The sequence below is a fragment of the Puma concolor genome, chromosome B3 (assembly GCF_028749965.1).
Source record: "Puma concolor isolate L17-30 chromosome B3, mPumCon1.1.hap2, whole genome shotgun sequence".
NCBI classification, from domain to species: Eukaryota; Metazoa; Chordata; class Mammalia; order Carnivora; family Felidae; genus Puma; species Puma concolor.
The window spans coordinates 103,520,984-103,539,500 of NC_141672.1; the positions used below are offsets into that span (position 1 = coordinate 103,520,984).

At 43.6% G+C, this 18,517-nt stretch overlaps 1 protein-coding gene across 2 annotated transcripts in view; it reads left to right on the plus strand.

Moving 5' to 3' along the window:
- Positions 1–698: 698 nt before the first annotated feature.
- CCNB2 (cyclin B2) overlaps positions 699–18,517 on the plus strand; it is a 30,268-nt gene continuing 12,449 nt past the window's right edge. The window contains exons 1-3 of one of the 2 annotated variants that reach the window (XM_086710813.1): positions 699–882; positions 3,964–4,092; positions 4,197–4,307. In XM_086710813.1, coding sequence (XP_086566939.1) covers positions 859–882; positions 3,964–4,092; positions 4,197–4,307 — 264 coding nt within the window. In that variant the 5' untranslated portion in view covers positions 699–858. The remainder of the gene's footprint in view (positions 883–3,963; positions 4,093–4,196; positions 4,308–18,517) is intronic. The other variant, XM_025919069.2, reaches the window with a different exon arrangement.

Below are 18,517 nucleotides of genomic sequence, written 5' to 3' on the forward strand. Positions count from 1 at the left end.
TATTTTGAGAAAGAGCTTGAGTTGGGGAGGGACAAAGAGAGAGGAAGAAAGAATGAGGATCCCAAGCAGGCTCCGCGCTGTCAGCGCAGAGCCCAACGAGGGACTTGAACTCAGGAATCCCCGAGATCACGACCTGAGCAGAAACCAAGAGTGGGAGGCTTAACTGAGCCACCCAGGCACCTGGGGAGTCTTAGCTTTTGAGTAAATGTCACAATTTCCACTCCTTTAACACACGTTTAAGTCTCAACCACCTAACAGCGCTGCCGGGAACCGCCCAGAGATGTCAATTCCACCACCCAGGACAACACAACCTAAGCTCTAACTCGAAATTTCCCTAACAGGAATAAAGGTTGGAAATGGCATTTCCAGTGTGTTCCCTAGAACGAACTTCCGCCCAGCCAGTACAAACGTAGAGAGACATCCTTAGGTGAGACCTACTCAAAATTAAGAAAAGGCATCCTACGTCTGTCTGATTTCTTAATGAGACCATTTTATTTTTGTTGATTTTAGAGAAGAGACCGAGATTTAAAAAAAAAAAAAAAAAAAAAAGCCAGTAGGCGGAAAAAACAACCAGTTATTATGACAACCAAACGGGTCTGGAAAATTCAGCCAATCCACCAATCCACCTGCGGGAATGCCTCCTGCGTAGCCAATAGGAAGAGCGCGTCGTACGTAAGGCCGCCCAATGGGGGCGCGAGCAGCGCGGTATTTGAATCCCGTAACAAGGAGACATTGCGAAGATCCTAAGCAGAGCAGGCTGGAGTGCAGAGCTAACGGCGCCGCGGAAGCTTCTGTCCACCATCTCCGGTCCTCGTCCCTCCCTGGGTCGGGCTGGCACTCTTGCCTGTCCCTTCCCCCATGGCGCTACTCCGACGCCCGACGGTGAGTGGGCCCAGCCGACTCCTTCTCCCCCCACCTCCCCACCCACTGACCAGGGGCTTTGGCGGAGCAGCCCCCTCACCCGTCTCTAGCTGCCCCCTCTCTTCTACGCAGGGCTTCTTCCTCCCAACCGCCGCGCCGCTTTCCCGTTCTGCCGGGTTACCTTTTTTCCCCGCGGCCCAGGCCTGCGGCCTGTCCTCTTTTCGGGCCTCTCCCCTCCTGGGATCCGCTCAGGGTTCCCCGCTTTCGCCCTGGCCAGTCCCAGCCCTAGGGTGGGGAAAGTGTAGGAAAGCGCCTCGTAGGTGGCACCTGTCAAGTGAGCCTTTCCAGCACTGGACTTCTCAGCGAGCGATCCCGTAGTGATCTTTGTTGTTAGAGTGCTAGCTAAATAAAGGTTGTTGTAATTGCCTTCCCTGTTCTCAAACTCCGTGGTGGGGATGGAGAGCACTGGAAGAAACGCTGTAGGTAGTAAAGTGTTCTGAATGTTTGATCAAGTAACAGTTAAGGATTTTTCACATTTCGCTCTAAGTTTCCCATTTATTTCTGCATAGGAAGTCTCCCAGGCTAAGTTCACTAACGTACAGATTTGTCCCTTTCAAAAATTCAGTTTCTTCAATCAAGTGTAAAAGAGATTTTACATTTAATGTAGAACAATATGGCAGACAGAGAGAAGGGTCCAGATTCATTTATTTCATCTTTGCAAAAATCCAAGTGTTAATGGTGTTTTGGAGATATATATATATATATATATATATATATATATATATATATATATATATATATATATTGGAGATATATATATATATTTTGTTTTGTTTTGTTTTTTGTTTTGTTTTGTTTTGTTTTCCTGTGGGCTTGACTTGTACTTGATCTGTTTTTCCTTTGCTGAAAAATAGAGGGCCCTGACACACCTGAGTTCTGTCTTCCTGGCTATAAGGCTGGTTAAAAGCTGACAGTTTTCTCCTCCATATGGATTTAAACTTAGATTACACATAAGCATTAAAATTTCAAATACTTTTTAAAATTGGCAGTTACTGCTGGAAAAAATTGAAGAGTGTGCTTTTGAGAATCCTAAAAATTGAATGAATACAATCAGTACTTAATTCCTATCCTTTGTGGATGTAAGTTAAACTGACAAGTAATTTTTGTCTAATCTGTCCCATGAAGTTCTTCCATAGTCAGATTCTTGTTTTTAAATGTTTATTTATTTATTTTGAGAGAGAGAGAGCATGAGAACATGTGAGCACAAGTAGGGCAGGGGCAGAGAGAGACAAAAAGAGAAAAAGAATCCCAAGGAGGCTCCCCACTGTCAGTACAGAGACCTCGGTGGCTCCATCCCACCAACCTTCAGATCATGACCTGAGCCAAAATCAAGAGTCCCATGTTTAACCTACTGGGCCACCCAGGCGCCCCCATAGTCAAATTCTTTCTATTCAGGGAAGGCTTGAGTTTTCTTCTGCCCCTCTGTTCTGGTAGGTCCATTCTGTCCATTGTGGAAGGCCCATTCAAATCTCCTGTTGGGAGATTTTTTTAGGATTGAAAAATTTAGGACCCACAGTTTTTAGGGATAGGACATGCTGTTTTTTTCCTCATGAAACGTTCACTTCTATAATAAACTTGTCTGTATGAATTGTTTTTTCTGGCAAGTTTTGTTTCTAAACATACTCTGTCTAAAGCAGGTTAAGGTCATCCAATGGTTTTTTATTTCATACCATTTCAACTTTGTCTGAATTTTAGAGTAAAATTATTTTACCTGTGAAAACTATTTCTAAATATTCTTTTTTAAGTATTTATTTCTAATGTTTATTTTTGAGAGAGAGAGACAGAGTGTGAGCGGGGCAGGTGCAGAGAAGGAGAGGGAGAGGGAGACACAGAATCCAAAGCAGGCTCAGGGTTCTGAGCTGTCAGCACAGAGAGAGAGCGAGAGAGCGAGCACGTGAGAGCAGGGTAGGGGCAGAGAGAGGGGGACACACGGAGCCCAATGTGGGGCTTAAACTCATGAATTGTCAGCTCACGACCTGAGCCAAAGTTGGACACTTAAGGGACTGTGCCATCCAGATGCCCTCTAAATATTCTATTCTATTCTATTCTATTCTATTCTATTCTATTCTATTCTATTCTATTTATTTACATTTATTTATTTTTGAGAGACAGAGTACAAGTGAGGGATGGGCAGAGAGAAGGAGACACAGAATCCGAAGCAGGCTCCAGGCTCCGAGCTGTCAGCATAGGGCCACACCCAGGGCTTGAACCCACAAACCGCGAGATCATGACCTGAGCTGCAGTCAGATGCTCAACGGACTGAGCCACCTAGGTCCCCCAAGATGCCCCCTAAATATTCTTAATATAAGAGTGTCCCTGCTATGGCAGCCTCATTTTAAAAGGCAGTATCTCTAAAGATCATGTCAATAGGAGCACTTCTTATTTGTAGAATGGCATAAAAATCAAAGCTAGTTTAGGTTTTAAACACTTGGACCTATTAAAGCTTTTAAATAGTGTTTTAATTGTGCTTGTTATTAATCTCTCTAAAGTTGTTAAGTAGATGGGTAGTATACGGAGATCTCTAATAAGTGGGTGCTATGTGAGAAATAATCCCTTATCTGTAAACTTTTTTTTTAATGTTTGTTTGTTTTTGAGAGAGAGAGAGAGAGAGAGAGAGAGAGAGAGACAGAGCATGAGTGGGGGAGGGGCAGAGAGAGGGAGACACAGAATCCAAAGCAGGCTCCAGGCTCTGAGCTGTCAGCACAGAGCCTGACACGGGGCTCGAACCCATGAACTGTGAGATCATGCCCTGAGCCAAAGTGGGACACTTAACCTACTGAGCCACCCAGGCACCCCCCTTAAACTCTTAATGAGAGTATTTTACAGATAAGCTGGGTAAGTGATTTGCCTAATTAAGAGTGATGTGATCAATCACTCAGCATTTTTAGACTTTCTACAATGTAGTTTCTCCCTCTTACAAGTAGATATCCACGAATTCACCTTTCCCAAATCAGTTCTGCATTTGGTACCTGACATGAGCAAAGTATTGTAAGTTGTCTTCACTTCTCATTAACTCTTTTTTTCTCTCCCCTCTTTTTTTAGGTGTCCACTGATTTGGAGAATGTAGACACGGGAGTTAATTCTAAAGCTAAGAGTCATGTGACAATGAGGCGGGCAGTTTTAGAAGAAATTGGAAATAGAGTTACGACCAGACCTCCACACATAGCTAAGGTAATAGCCATGAAGATTGTCCATGTGTACACTAGGCTGATTGTGTATAGCTCTGAGGAACACCACTGACTTTCTTGCCCTGTTACATTTCTTTTCCCTTGTAGAAAACTCAGAACACCAAAATACCTGTTCAACCCACCAAAGCAAATGTCAACAAACAACTGAAACCCACTGCTTCCGTGAAACCAGTACAGATGGAAATGTTGGCTCCAAAGGTGGGACGGTTTGTATTTACACATGTACTTAATGAAATAGCTTGTTTTCGGCTAGACTGCAAAGGCGCCGTTGTCATCACCGCCATTTTTGAAGAACATTCATAACTAGAGCTCTCCTTTGAAACAGCAGAGTACGAAATGAGCATATCCATCCTTTTAGTGATGGCACCTTAATGTTATTCATAACAAAATTTTGCACCATTTCCCCACATTTTATATATCTCCCTAATCTCATTTGAAGTGAGGGATTCCTCTGCCTTTTTCTCTTCCTCCTCTGCAGAGGAGATGCAGATGTGGACTTCTTATAAAATCATTCAATTTTGGCCGCTTGCATACTCGTTCATACCGTAATGGTCCCCTTACTGCGTTTCTTTTGACCATTTTCCTGCAAGGGGGTCATTTTATACTCTTGCATAGATGTTGACTGCAGTACAGTATGAAACTTTTGTCATATACTGTATTCAATGTAACTAGCAATAAGGCAGCAGAGGAAGGGGTCTCTGTCTGCAGACAGCTTGACCTAGAATGAAACAAAGCATTCCTAAGCTTACTTTTGTGTGGAAAAGCAAAGAGCTGTCCATAAGTGCTTTGAAGTGACAAAAAATACACCAATACCAGTTGTGGGCACCTTCCAACGTTCTGAAAAATCACTGATTTCTGCTAAGCACCACAGCCTGAAACCGAGCATCTGAGCATGGGAGACCATCATCCACAATCCTGTAGGGAGTGAGAGAGACGAGAACCATTGGCTCAGTTGTGATCATGTGATGTTCAGCACCGCGTAGTACTTGTATTGCAAGACATCGCTCATTTATCAAGTTAAAATTTATTAGAAATGTTTGCTCATCTTGCAGAACATTTGCAGAACAAGTTACTCGCAGTCCAAGGTTTTACTCTATATATAATATACAGTAATAACATTTATAACATTGTTTGAAAATTTTCAAAATAACACATTGGATATATTTGAGAAATATATGTATTGACCACTTAATAAACACATCCAGTAGTGTTAAGGCTGATAAAGAGATATCTTGCCTTGATATCTCTCTTATCCAGAAGGAGCATATGTACCTAAAATTAAATTAGTAATCCCAGGGAATGATGCCAGATGCCCCTGGGCAATGGATGATTGAGTATCAAATGTCTGGGGTAGATGGAAGTACCATCTTTCAGAAGGTGCTTGTACAGGAGGGAGAGAACACTAAGGGATGGAGTGGTTGGAGGAAACTTCATAGGTGGGATTTTTAAGGATAGGGAGATGCTAATAGTAAAGAGCACCTTATAGGGAACAAAGCACAACAAGAATCAAGGCACCAAAGCAGAAATAGGCCTATAATTTTGTCCTGTGGGTAAAGAGTCAGCACATCTAAGCTGGGTCAGAAGATTTGTGTGAGTAAGCAGAAAATAAAGTTGGGAAAAAGGTTGCATTTGCATTTGAAAGCCTTGGAACTTGGATTTTATCCCATTAGGCAGTGAGGGAAGTTTTGAGGAGGTGGGAAATGATGAAAGCAGTGTAGACTGGCCATGGAAGGGACCTAAATTAGGAGGTATTGCAGTTGTCCGTGCTAGAGCTGATGAGGGTCTTGAACTAGCTCAGATCACCCCTAAGCACTCACCCATATATGCCAGTGTCTGTAGGTGCTAAGAAACAACACTGAATATGTTGGGGTGTACCCGCTCCTTTCAGGGACATCGTGCTGTATTTAGAAGGAATTCTTTAGCTGTGTTGCTTGGAGTAAAGGAATAAGAATAAGGAATAACTTAAAAAATGGGAAAGTCAGGAAAGGGAGGGGAAGTTCTGGGGAAGGCGGCTCATTTGGCTTTAGACTTGTTGAGGTGACAGAAACATCCGCCGGGAAATGCAGTCAGAAATACACCAGCAACATCTGAAGGAGAGGGGCCGACTTGTGAGCCTTCTCCTTGCAGGTGATGGTTGCAAGCATGGTGCTATTAGAAAGCCAGGAGAGAGCATCAGATCAAGAGCTAAAGCTCAGCACAAATACTCAAGACTGACCTTCCTTTCATAGGCCTTTCCTTGAAGGTTTCTAGTGACATCCTAGATGCTAAACCCAAAGCAGCTTTTCAGCCTTATCTCCAGACCATTATGCAGCATTTTATATGGGTGGCTGTTTGAATGTGGTTCCTCCCACCTGTCAGGAAGGCAGTTTGGCAGTGTTATTTCAAATGGTTATTCTCCATACCTGTTTTTAAAATTTATCCTAAGAAAATGATTAGAGGGACACCGAGGACTTTTCATTAGTTCTGAAATGAATATCTCTTATATAATAGGGAAATATTAGGAGATCAGTTAAAGTTATTTATTTATTTATATTCAAGTAAATTAACAGAGTGTTACATTAGTATCACATGTACCATATAGTGATTCAACAATTCCATACATTAGTCAGTGCTCCTCATGATATGTGTACCCTTAATTCCCTTCACCTATTTCACCCATCCCCCACCGACTTCCCCTCTAGCAACTACCAGTTTGTTCTCTATACTTAAAAGCCTGTTTTTTGTTTGTGTGTCTCTTTTTTGTTTTTCCCTTATTTACTTATTTACTTACTTATTTAGTAATCTCTACACCCAACATGGGACTTGACTCACAACTCCAAGATCAAGAGTCACATGCTCTTCTGACTGAGCCAGCCACATGCACCATATCTTTTTTCTTTGTTCGTTTGTTTTGTTTTTCTTTTCTTTTTTTTTTTTAATTTTTTTAAATGTTTGTTTATTTTCGAGAGAGACGGTGAGCGGTGGAGGGGCAAATAGAGAGGGAGACATAGAATCCGAAGCAGGCTCCAGGCTCTGAACTGTCAGCACAGAGTCCTAGGTGGGGCTCGAACCCACGAACCTCTGAGATCATGACCTGAACCGAAGTCGGCCGCTTGACCGACTGAGCCACCCAGGTGCTTCTCTTTCGTTTCTTTTTTTTTTTTTATTTAAAATTTTTTCAATGTTTATTTATTTATTTATTTTGAGAGAGAGAGCAGGGGAGGGGCAGAGAGAGAAGGAGACACAGAATCCGAAGCAGGCTCCAGGCTCTGAGCTGTCAGCGCGGAGCCTGACGCGGGGCTCGAACTCTCGAACTGCAAGATCATGACCAGAGTTGATGTTGGACGCCTAACCGACTCAGCCACCCAAGTGCCTATATGTAGTTATTTTAGAGAGAGAGAGAGAGAGAGACAGCAGGGAAGATTTTTGAGAGAGAGACAGAGACAGCAGGGACGGGGCAGAGCCAGAGGGAGACAGAGAATCCCAAACAGGCTCCAAGCTGTCAGGGAAGAGCCTGGCGCAGGACTCGAACTCACTCACGAACCATGAGATCAAGACCTGAGCAGAAATTAAGAGTCGGATGCTCAACAGACTGAGCCCCCCAGCCCCCCAGGTTCTGAGTTTTTTTTTTTTTTTTTAACATTTTTTTTTTCAACATTTATTTATTTTTGGGACAGAGAGAGACAGAGCATGAACGGGGGAGGGGCAGAGAGAGAGGGAGACACAGAATCGGAAACAGGCTCCAGGCTCTGAGCCATCAGCCCAGAGCCCGACGCGGGGCTCGAACTCCCGGACCACGAGATCGTGACCTGGCTGAAGTCGGACGCTTAACCGACTGCGCCACCCAGGCGCCCCAGTTCTGAGTTTTTAACAGGCTCCCAGGGGATGCCGGTGCTGCTGGTCCACCGACCACACTGTTTAAGTAATGAGGTCCTCAAACAGGAGGAAGGTCCTGTCACCTTTTGCAGACGAGGAAAACTGAGACTCCAGTTTGTGCAAATGCTGGTCCTCCCCTCCCAACACAACCTTGTCCTTAGCCTCAGAGCACACCAGGAGCACCTGTGCTGTCGGGCCTGGGAAGGAATTCCTGCCATCTTTCTTCCAGGATAAGCCCTGAGCCATTCTGCCCACTTATCAACGAAGAAAGTACCAGAGCAGCTCTCTGTGAATCCAAAGCCTGTAGTCCTTTTTTTTTTTTTTTAATTTTTTCAATTAATTATTTTTGAGAGACAGAGACATAGCACAAATGGGGGGGGGGGCAGAGAGAGAGAGAGAGAGAGAGGGAGACAGAATCCGAAGCGGGCTCCAGGCTCCGAGCTGTCAGCACAGAGCCCGACGTGGGGCTCGAACCCACAAACCGCGAGATCATGACCTGAGCCGAAGTCAGACCCTTAGCCGACTGAGCCACCCAGGCACCCCTAAAGCCTGTACTCTTAAACAATTAACTTTGGAGTTGCCGAGACAGCAAATAAATCCATTCTCTCAACTGTATGCCCTTCATCACGACACAGGCTCAGAAGGAAGCTTACGTTCTGGTAGCTTTGCTGACACGGGAAATAAATGAAGCCCACCCATGGGTTGAGAATCCTGGCGGCTCTGGGGAGCGTATCTGCCCTCCCCAGGCCCCCTTGGCTGGTCTTTGGGAAGTGCTGACGCCCCTCCGCCATCGCTTACCTGAACTGGTCTCCACGTCTGTCTCCAGGCCCGTGACCTTGGGGCTGGCCTTTGGGTCGCTGGGGTCTTCTGAGGGGGTCATTGCTGCTTTCCACAGGGCCTGGATGGAGGAGCACTTCTCGGCGGCCTCTTCCAGGATGAGGCTCCCCACCCAAAGACCGGATCTGCAGAGTGAATTCCACCAAGAGCCACAGGAACTGGCCTGGGGCAGCTAGGGGATCGCTTTGATCAACAGGGTTATGTCAACAGAACTGCTGTTGGGTCGCTGGGAGGCTGGCCTTTTCTACCAAACAGATACTTATGTCTTTCAACTCCAGCCGCTTCCCACACGTCCTTTGTCTTAGCCTGTCCGGCGTTAAACAAGAAACATGTATTTCTCCCGATCTTAGAGGCTGGGAAGCCCCAAATCAAGATGTCCACAGATTCCGTGTTTGATGAGGACTCACTGGTTCGTAGATGGCTGTCTTCCCCACGGTGTCTTCAGGTGGCTGAAAAGCTCTTTCGTTTCTTAAAATCTGCGTATTAGTGAAATCACATGGTATTTGTCTTTCTCTCACTTCCTTCATTTAGCATTAGACCCTCTAGTTCCATCCATGTTCTTCCAAATAGCAAAGTTTTATTCTTTTTTTTTTTTTTATGGCTGAGTAATGTTCCTATGTGTGTCAGGGGTGTGTGTGTGTGTATTTGTGTGTGTACACCACATCTGTATCCATTCATCTATGGATGGACATGTGGGTTGCTTCCATATCTTGGCTATTGTAAATAATGTTGCAGTGAACGTAGGGGTGCATGGGACACCTGGGTGTCTCGGTTAAGCAACCGACTCTTGATTTCAGCTCCAGTCATGATCTCATGGTTTGTGGATTCAAGTCCCAAGGCGGGCTCCATACTGATGTTCAGAGCCTGTTTGATATTTTTCTCTCTGTCTCTCTCTCTCTCTCTCTCTGACCCTCCCCCCTCTCAAAAATAAACAAACAAATAAGCTTTAAACATAGGGGTACACATATCTTTTCATTTTCTTTGGGTAAATATCCAGTAGTTCCATTACTGGATCAGCTTAAATGCCTTTTGCCCTTAGCAAAGTGTCAACACTGAGGCAGCTGAGCTCCCAGAGGAAGGTCACTCTGCCTGTCTCAAGGACTTGTCAATGTGCTGTAAGTTGTAAGGAAATTTAATTTTGTTCTTTTGTCTTTATATCCCACATCATTCCCCCTGAACAATTTTGACCCTTAAATCTTTAAGGTTGCTAAGGGTGGAAGGTCTTATCTTCTGTAACTTCTTCCTCCTGAATGAGTAGCATAGAGATGTCCTTACCTAGGGGTCAACAGTGGTCAATTGGGGATATATATATAATATATATATATATATATATATATATATATTATATATATATATGGCAGAGGCCTTTGAATCCAAGGGAGACCACATGTATGGATCTTCTGAGTGGAAAGGATCATCTGTCAGCTTCAAGTTATGGTAATGAAGGAGTCTCAGCACCAGGTGAAGAGATATGGGAGAAAACAGCAAAACATGATTAAAATTAACAAAAAGAAAATGAAGCCCAAATAAGAGTCCTTTGATAGTTGACAAAAATCCTCCTCCAGTCCAGGAGTTTAACCAATCATTAAAGGGAAGAGAGGGATCCTTTAAGGCACCAGTTTGAGTGATCATGTCAGTTAGAAACCCAGAAATATTTTTGTGGTAATTTAGAATGTATACGTAGTGTTCTGTTTTTAGAATAGCACAAGTTCCACCTTGTGCAGCAGTTAAAACATCTGATGTCATCTTGTTTTGTAAAACTGCTTTACACATCTGTGTTACGTCAGTATTTAATAGGGAAATGCTATTTTGAGTGTCATTTAGGGCTTTGACTATGTTTATTAAGAACTTCCATGTGTCAAACAGTATCCTCCAGTCCTAAAGAGGTAACAAAGATGGATGCTAGGTGGTCATACCAATGAAACACACAGCGTGTCCACTGTTGTTGTTGTTGTTGTTGTTTTTAAAGTTTATTTATTTTGAGAGAGAGAGAGAGAGAGAGAGAGTACGAGTGGGGGAGGGGCAGAGAGAGGGAGAGAGCGGATCCCAAGCACACTCTGCACTGCCTGCGTGGAGCCCAGTGTGGGGCTTGATCCACACCGGATCAAGATTGCGAGATCATGACCTGAGCCCAAATCAGGAGTTGGACACTTACTCGACTTAGCTACCTAGGTGCCCCTGTGTCCACTGTTGTTTTAAATTTGGAAGGTTGGCTGGTTTGGTGAAGGTTTTAATAATGCATTCATGCATTCGGGCAAAACCCAGAGTACAGTGGCCTATCCAGCCTGGGTGGGGGAAGCTATGGCAACTAGTTAGAGCTGCATAGCTACTGGGTCCCTTAGGAGCCAGTCATCTAATTCTGGGCCTCATTGAACAGTAGGCAGGATTTCACGGGCCATTCGATTTTGGAGGACCATCTTTCCAGAGGACTGTGGTTGTCAGGCTGAATGTAAATAGTAATTTTTTAAGGCCCAAACTATTTGCTCAGTTATTTATGCGATAAAAAGGTGGTCCATTGTTACTTTGTAGGGACCAGGGGAATCCAAACCTAAGGCAGTTTCTTCTAGCAAGGTTTTTGTCACCTCAGTGGCCTTTTTACTCAAATCAGTAGCCTGGAATAAACTGTATATTACCTTCTGTTGGTTATTTGGCAGGGGGTGGGTGGATAAAGATTTTCCCCTTATTATTAACAAGCTAGTCCTGTGCAATTTTTTTTCTTTTAAATATCCTCAGTTCTTGGGCTATGTGAATTTCTTGGTCTGAATAGACTGGAATTATGGATTTTTTTTTTTTTTTTTTTTTTTTTTTTTAGAAAGAGAGCACATATGTGAGCAGGGGAGGGGCAGAGAGGAGGACAGAAGATCTGACGGCTCAGTGCTGATAGCGGAGAACCTGACATGGGGCTTGAACTCATGAACTGTCAGATCATGACCTGACCTGAAGTTAACCAGCTGAGCCATCCAGGTGTCCCTGGAGTTATGGACTTTATTGGAGTTGAGACTGGCATAAAACTTTTGCCAAGTTATTGGCATAGAATCTATGACCTATAGATTCTAAGGTCATATCCTTTTGATGTCCTTTGAGGTGAATTACAGCTACCTCCTTAGGTAGGTGTACAGTCTCAAGAAGAGTAATAATTTGGGGGCCATGTTTGATTAGAGAGTGATGGCTTGATTATAATCCCCTTTTCTTCCAAATCGCTCTGTGGTCATGTAGGACTAGGAAGGCCTATTTAGAGTCAGTAAAGATAATAATTTTGAGGCCCTTTGCCAATTGTAAAGCATGAATGAGTGCTATTAACTCTGCTTTTTGGGCAGGTGTATTTGCCTGGAGGGCTTTGGACTCCACAGTCTTGAGTTAGACTGACTTTAGCATACCCAGCTTTTCTTATCCTTTTTTCTGTGAAACTACTGCCATTAGAAACTACTGCATTTTCAATAGGGAAATCTCAACTCTGATTGGCTAGAATAAACAAGATCAATAATCTCTGAGCAGTCATGTTCTAACACAGAAGTATGATGATCCGGCTCAGGCAAAGAATATCTGGGTTTAACATTTGATAAGTTTTATTTCAGGTGTATCTCTAAACATAGTCTGTATTTAGTAAGTTGACCTCCCTTCATCCATTGGTAGCCTTTGGGTCTCTAAGACATTCTGGACCTGATGTAGAGTCATTACTGTCAGGGACTGTCACATAGTAAGTTTTGAGGCTTCTTCGACCTCAAAATTGAGGTTAAAGCCTCTATTTGCAATTGGACATCAAAAGAGGTAGTCCCTGGGACAAATGTGACTAAGGAATAAAACCATCAAGAAGCCTTCTTTGTTTGAGGCCCAGCCTTAACAGTATCCTAATTATGAGGAATCATTGCTAGAGTTTCCTCTAGCAGTGTAGGCTTATGAGGAGGAATGGGCCTATTCAGACGATCATCATCCAATATGTCCAGAGGAGATTTATTAACCTGGTTGGTGGTTAGACACATTCTGCAAGAGGCCCTAAGGTCCAGATCCTGATTTAGGGCCATAAAAGCCTGGACACAGGGGGCTTCAGTCCATTTGTCCTGCTTCTTGCATAAGAGATATAACCAATAGATCCTACTAAGGCCATGGAGTGTTACAGAATATCAGTCCTTTCCTAAATTGTGCAATCTGAATTGTTTCCAGTGGGTTAAAAGGCATTCCAAGAGCATCCTTGGGGACTGAAGAAGCTCCCATGCTCCTAGAAAAGCAAAGAGGGTCCACTACCAAAATTTCCCCCTGACTCCCAGGTGGCATCCCACGCAAGATATGTCAAAGGTTCTGGGTGTCCAAAGTGACCTACGGCATCCCTGGAATGAAAATTGCTATCGATTACCATACTCCTTTGCCTTGAAGGCAGTGCTGCCCTGAAAAGCCCTGTGAAAGGCCCTGTGGAAGTGATGCTAGTGTCCTCTGCTTCCCCATTGCCTCTTAGGCTACAAATGGGTGCCTGGCATATGGACCACAATACTGTGCCATGCCTTGAAAGCTGTGCCTTAAAGAACATGCCGTGAAGGCCATGCTTCAGTTGACCTTGCCTTGACAAGAATGCTGTGAAGGCCCTGCTTTAGTTTGACTTGCCTTGCGGAACCTGCCGCTTTTAACCCATGAAAAACACTAAAGTTTTACAAGGGGAAATTACCCAGTTTTGTAGTTCAAGTAGTTAGTTGGGAGAACAGTAAAGAAAGAAATCCATCATGGTCTAAGCGACATTCCAACACATGGAGTCTTTACACCCAACTTCTCCAGGAGACAGTCCTCAGTTGGTCTTTAATTCAATCGGGTACTGGTTTCGGCTGGCTCTGAGTGGACATTTTGCAGCCAGACCAGAGATACGGAGATATGGAGAAGATCACATGAGACCAGTGAGGAGGGAACCTCACACAGGAGTCTTAAGATGGCAGCCATGCTAGTTGCTTGGGTGGCTGTCCCGTGCCCAAGACAGGCAGCTTTGCATAAGGACAGAAATAAAGAGAGGGCATCAAGTTTCTGGGTCTTATTACCATTCCAGCCATGGTACTAACTTCCAGCCAAAAGGCAGGCTTTCTCCTCCCTGTAGAGTAGCCACGGGCTAGAGGATTGCAGCCTGAGTAATTGACTTGAAAGTGTTCCAATAAGACTATGCTCTTTGAAAAGCCCCTGAAATGAAAGTAAAGGAAAAGAGAAAATACCAAGTTGGTACTGAGGCTCAGAGTCCAGATGAGAAGGCTCAGTCCCATGTTGGATGCCAAATGATGTGAAAAATGGGATTAGGAGCCCAAGAAAGAATTTTTGAGACATTTTTGGTGCAAAAAGGTGGTTTTATTAAACCACCACAGGACCTGTGGGCAGGAAGAGCTGCACTGGGGATGCGACCGGGGAAAGATTATATGCTTGCAAGTTGGGAGGGGGTTAGGGATAGGGTAAGTCTGTATGGCTTTAAGGACCTTGAGGGACTAGTTGCTGTTAGGGAAAGGTCATTCATTACTACTTAGTAAAAAGTTCAGTTATGAGACCCTTCAGATGTATGTCAGAGGGCCATAAACTTGGAGTGTGTATGATTGCCAACATATATCTTGTTGGGCGGGGGTAGAGATAAAGGAATTTCTACATGTTAAAGTAGATTTATGGGTTCCTAGGAGGTTGGGCTAAGATTGCCTTTTGCCCTTAGCAAAGTGTCAACATCAAGGCTGCTGAGTTTGCAGACGAAGGTCACTCTGCCTATCTCAAGGACTTGTCAATGTGCTGTAAGTTGAAAGGAAATTTAATTTTCTTCTTTTGCCTTTGTTTGCCACATCAGTTTTTTTTGCGTATGATGTTTGGCTTAAAATTTTCAGTCTTTTCACCATAGGTACATATTAATCTTCCAGTTGGAGAAGAAGGGAAATTAAAAGAAAAAAACCAAAAATGTTATGAACAAAACAGAGGAGAAATTTCTTCCTATGACCTCTGCAACTCCACTCTTTCTGAGTTACCCTGCATTTCCTTGGTGACTCCTTTTGCTCTAGCTTCCTGACAAAATTGAGGCCACTGTGTTTCACATAAAGAATTATGGACCTGTAACTCAGTTGATACAAATATCACTTCTGTGGCTAAAATGTGCTTCTCGTTTTATTAGATGTCAGGGATTAATGAACAATACTTACTTCCAATTCAAATAGACGTTTCTCTGAGAAATGTAATGTAGAAGAGATGATTAAGTCCACAGTTCAGGGGGAGTCCCCTCATGCTGGCAGATGAGCCTCTCTGCCTGCCTGGCTCTGATCAGCCTTTTGGCTTTTACTTGTCATCTGCTGTATCTGCAGTCATTGCTGCTCCTTTATAGCCAGTCCCTGGAGGTGTGGAAATGCCAGTTGAGCACAGGGTTCTAGCAGCAGTGAGCCCTGGAAAATTTATAAGCCGTGTGCTCATGAAAGCAGATGTTCCCAGCCAAATCCATACCATCCTCTGCAAAACTGGAGGGCAGGTTTCTTTCCTCGTAGCAGATGAAGCAACTGAATCACAAAGGGCTCTGGCTGAGAACTTGAAAGTGTTTCCGCTGTTCACAGGTGTTTGCAGAAGCTTATTATCCTGCAATTTTGGGAGAAAACAGTGTTTTTGTTGTTGCTGTTTTATTTTATTTATTTTTTTGCTGACCAAAGAGGCTTTGGCAAACACTGAGTTGTGTGAAAGGAAGAAGGCTTTGTCCTAGCCACATTGTTTGCTGAGTACTGGGGAAACCAGTTGAATGAGCCACCAGCTCTGTCCAAAAGGAGCCCCAGTCAATTGGAGGAATGTCAGAGCACACATTAAAACAGGGTGTAGCAGAGATAGATGCACACTGAGGAGAGCTGCTGGGGAGTCAGAGTTAGAAATTCAGATGAGGTTTTAGACTTACGATTTGATGTAAACACTAAATTCAGTAGTAGTTACGGGTCGCTCTGATTGGATGGGGGTGCCATCAAACATGGGACATTTGGGTGGGGGCTGGTGGCATGGGTGGTGAAAGAATTCACCCAAGGCAGAACAAAAGAGAGAAAAGTTTATTAAATACACCACAAGGGAGGGGCGCCTGGGTGGCTGAGTCAGTTAAGCACCCAGCTCTTGATTTTGGCTCTTGATCTCAGGGTTTGTGAGTTCAATCCCCACACTGGGCTCTGTGCTGACAGTGTGGAGCCTGCTTGGGATTCACTCTCTCCCTCTCTCTCTGCCCCTCCCCCACTTGCACTCTCCCTCTCTCTCTCAAACTAAATAAATAAACTTAAAAAAAAATTTTAAAAAACACACTGCAAGGGAGCAGTTGGGCAGGACAGCAAAGGAGAGACTGTCTGTGGGGAGGTGATGGTGAGGGGCCACAGTTAAAGGGCGGAGTGAGGGAGTATGAGACTTTTGGAATTTTCCCTTTTTTGGTAATCTTAGGAACTGTGCCTGGTTGTAACTGGTCAGTTAGAGCCTATGGTGAGTTGCTTAATGAGCCCCTTTCCATTGCTTGTTTGCACTCAGCTTGGTGGTCACTGTGGGCCCTTTTACCTTGATCAAGTTTCATTGCTCAAGCCTGTTGCATAAAAGTGGCCTCTACAATAGTCAGTATTCAGCTATGAGAATGTTTTATGGCTTAACTATCCTTAATACAAAAACAAGATATAAAAGGGAAATAAGCACAACTATTCACATTTTTTTTAAAAGAAGAGTGCCTTTTTAGGTGCCTGACTGGCTTAGTCAGTGGAGTGTGTGAGTCTTGATCTCAGGGTTGGAGATTCAGGCCCCATGTTGGGTGTAGAGTTTACTTAAAAACAAAATTTTTATTTTTTCTTATTTAAAAAAAAAATTTTTTTTAACGTTTATTTATTTTTGAGACAGAGAGAGACAGAGCATGAACGGGGGAGGGTCAGAGAGAGAGGGAGACACAGAATCCGAAACAGGCTCCAGGCTCTGAGCAGTCAGCACAGAGCCCGACGCGGGGCTCGAACTCACACACCGCTAGATCGTGACCTGAGCCGAAGTTGGACGCTTAACTGACTGAGCCACACAGGCGCCCCCAAAATTTTTATTTTTATTTATTTTTTTAGTTTTTATTTGAGAGACAGAGAGAGCAAGCATGAGTGGGGGAGAAGGAGAGAGAGAGAAAGAGAGAGAGAGAGAGAGAGAGAGAGAGAGAGAGAGAGAATATCTCAAGTAGGCTCCAAGCTCAGCACAGAGGTCAGTGCGGGGCTCGATCCCACGACCCTGGGATCATGACCTGAGCCTAAATCAAGAGTTGGTCGCTCAACCGACTGAGCCATCCAGGTGCCCCAATAAATAAAATCTTAAAAAAAAAAAAAGTGCTTTTTATTTTTAATAACACAAGAAACATAGTCATAACAGCAAAATACTACAGAAATACATCAGGTATATAGAATAAAAGCTCATTTTGGGGGTGCCAGTTAAGTGTCCAACTCTTGATTTCAGCTCAGGTCATGATTTCATGGCTCATGAGATGGAGCTCCAGGTCGGGCTCTGTATTGGCAGTGCATATCCTGTTTGGGACTCTCTCTCTCTGCCCTTCCCCCGCTCATGTGTGTGCTCACACTCTATCAAAAAATAAATAATATAAAATAAGCATTGAAAAAAAGTTGATTCTTACTATCCCTACCCTCCAAATTCCAGTTCAGTGTATTCCCTAAAGCTATTCCCAGTACTTGATTTTGCCTTTCTGCAATTGTGTGTGCCTTTGTGTGTAGAAGTACACACTTATTGCTACAAATCATGAGCTGTCTAATCGGAAGCATCAGTTTTTCTGGGAATCCTTTCTTGTACTTAATTGACATTGTTTATCATAAATTTAGTAAATAAGGGAAGTCTGTTTTATCAAAACTCATGCAAACACCTACACATTTGCATGTTAATAGTAATACATTCTGTCAACAAACCCACCTCAGTAGTAGTAGAATTTCAGTGGCCTTTACTCAGACTATCTACTACAGGAGCTTCTCAAGTTCAGCAAAATCTCACATCTTTATTATTTTTGATATGACTTTTCAGTTGTCTCTGACAACTGACAGAACTCATTCATTAATCTAATTTGAATATTTTTATTCTCAGACTACTTTTGTCATACAAAAGTTTGTGATGGTTAGTTAGCTAGTTTCTTAGTTTTTTAGTTCTTTTTTTTTAATGTTTTTTTTTTTTTTTTTTCTTTTTGAGAGAGAGAGAGAAATGAGTGGGGGAGAGTCAGAGAGAGAGGGAGACACAGAATCTGAAGCAGGATCCAGGCTCTCAGCTGTCAGTACAGAGCCTGACACAGGGCTTAAAGCTATGAACTGCAAGATCATGACCTGAGCTGAAGTTGGAGGCTCAACTGACTGAGTCACCCAGGCGCCCCAGCTTTTTAGTTTTTTAGGACGTAGGATTACATAGTTGGCCCCTAGAGCTTAGGCTACTGTTTGCACAGGATTTTATAATTAAATTTTGTTGGAGTCCAAAAGGAATGCTTTCAAGAAATTCTAAATTAAGGGCCAGAGCAATTAGCCATCCTGGTGGCTTTGGGATATGGCTAAACTCAGGTGTACTTCTGAATAGACACAGGGAAACATTTCAGGCTGCTAAGGCAGCACACACAGTGCATGACTTTAATCTCTGCCTCCTTAAACCAGCCTCCTAGTACTGACTGCACTTCCCTGAGAGAGAGTGATGAACCTTGTCCTTGAAACATAAACATATCCTTGAACTTAACCAAGCTATGTGTGCTTATTAAAATGCCCTTC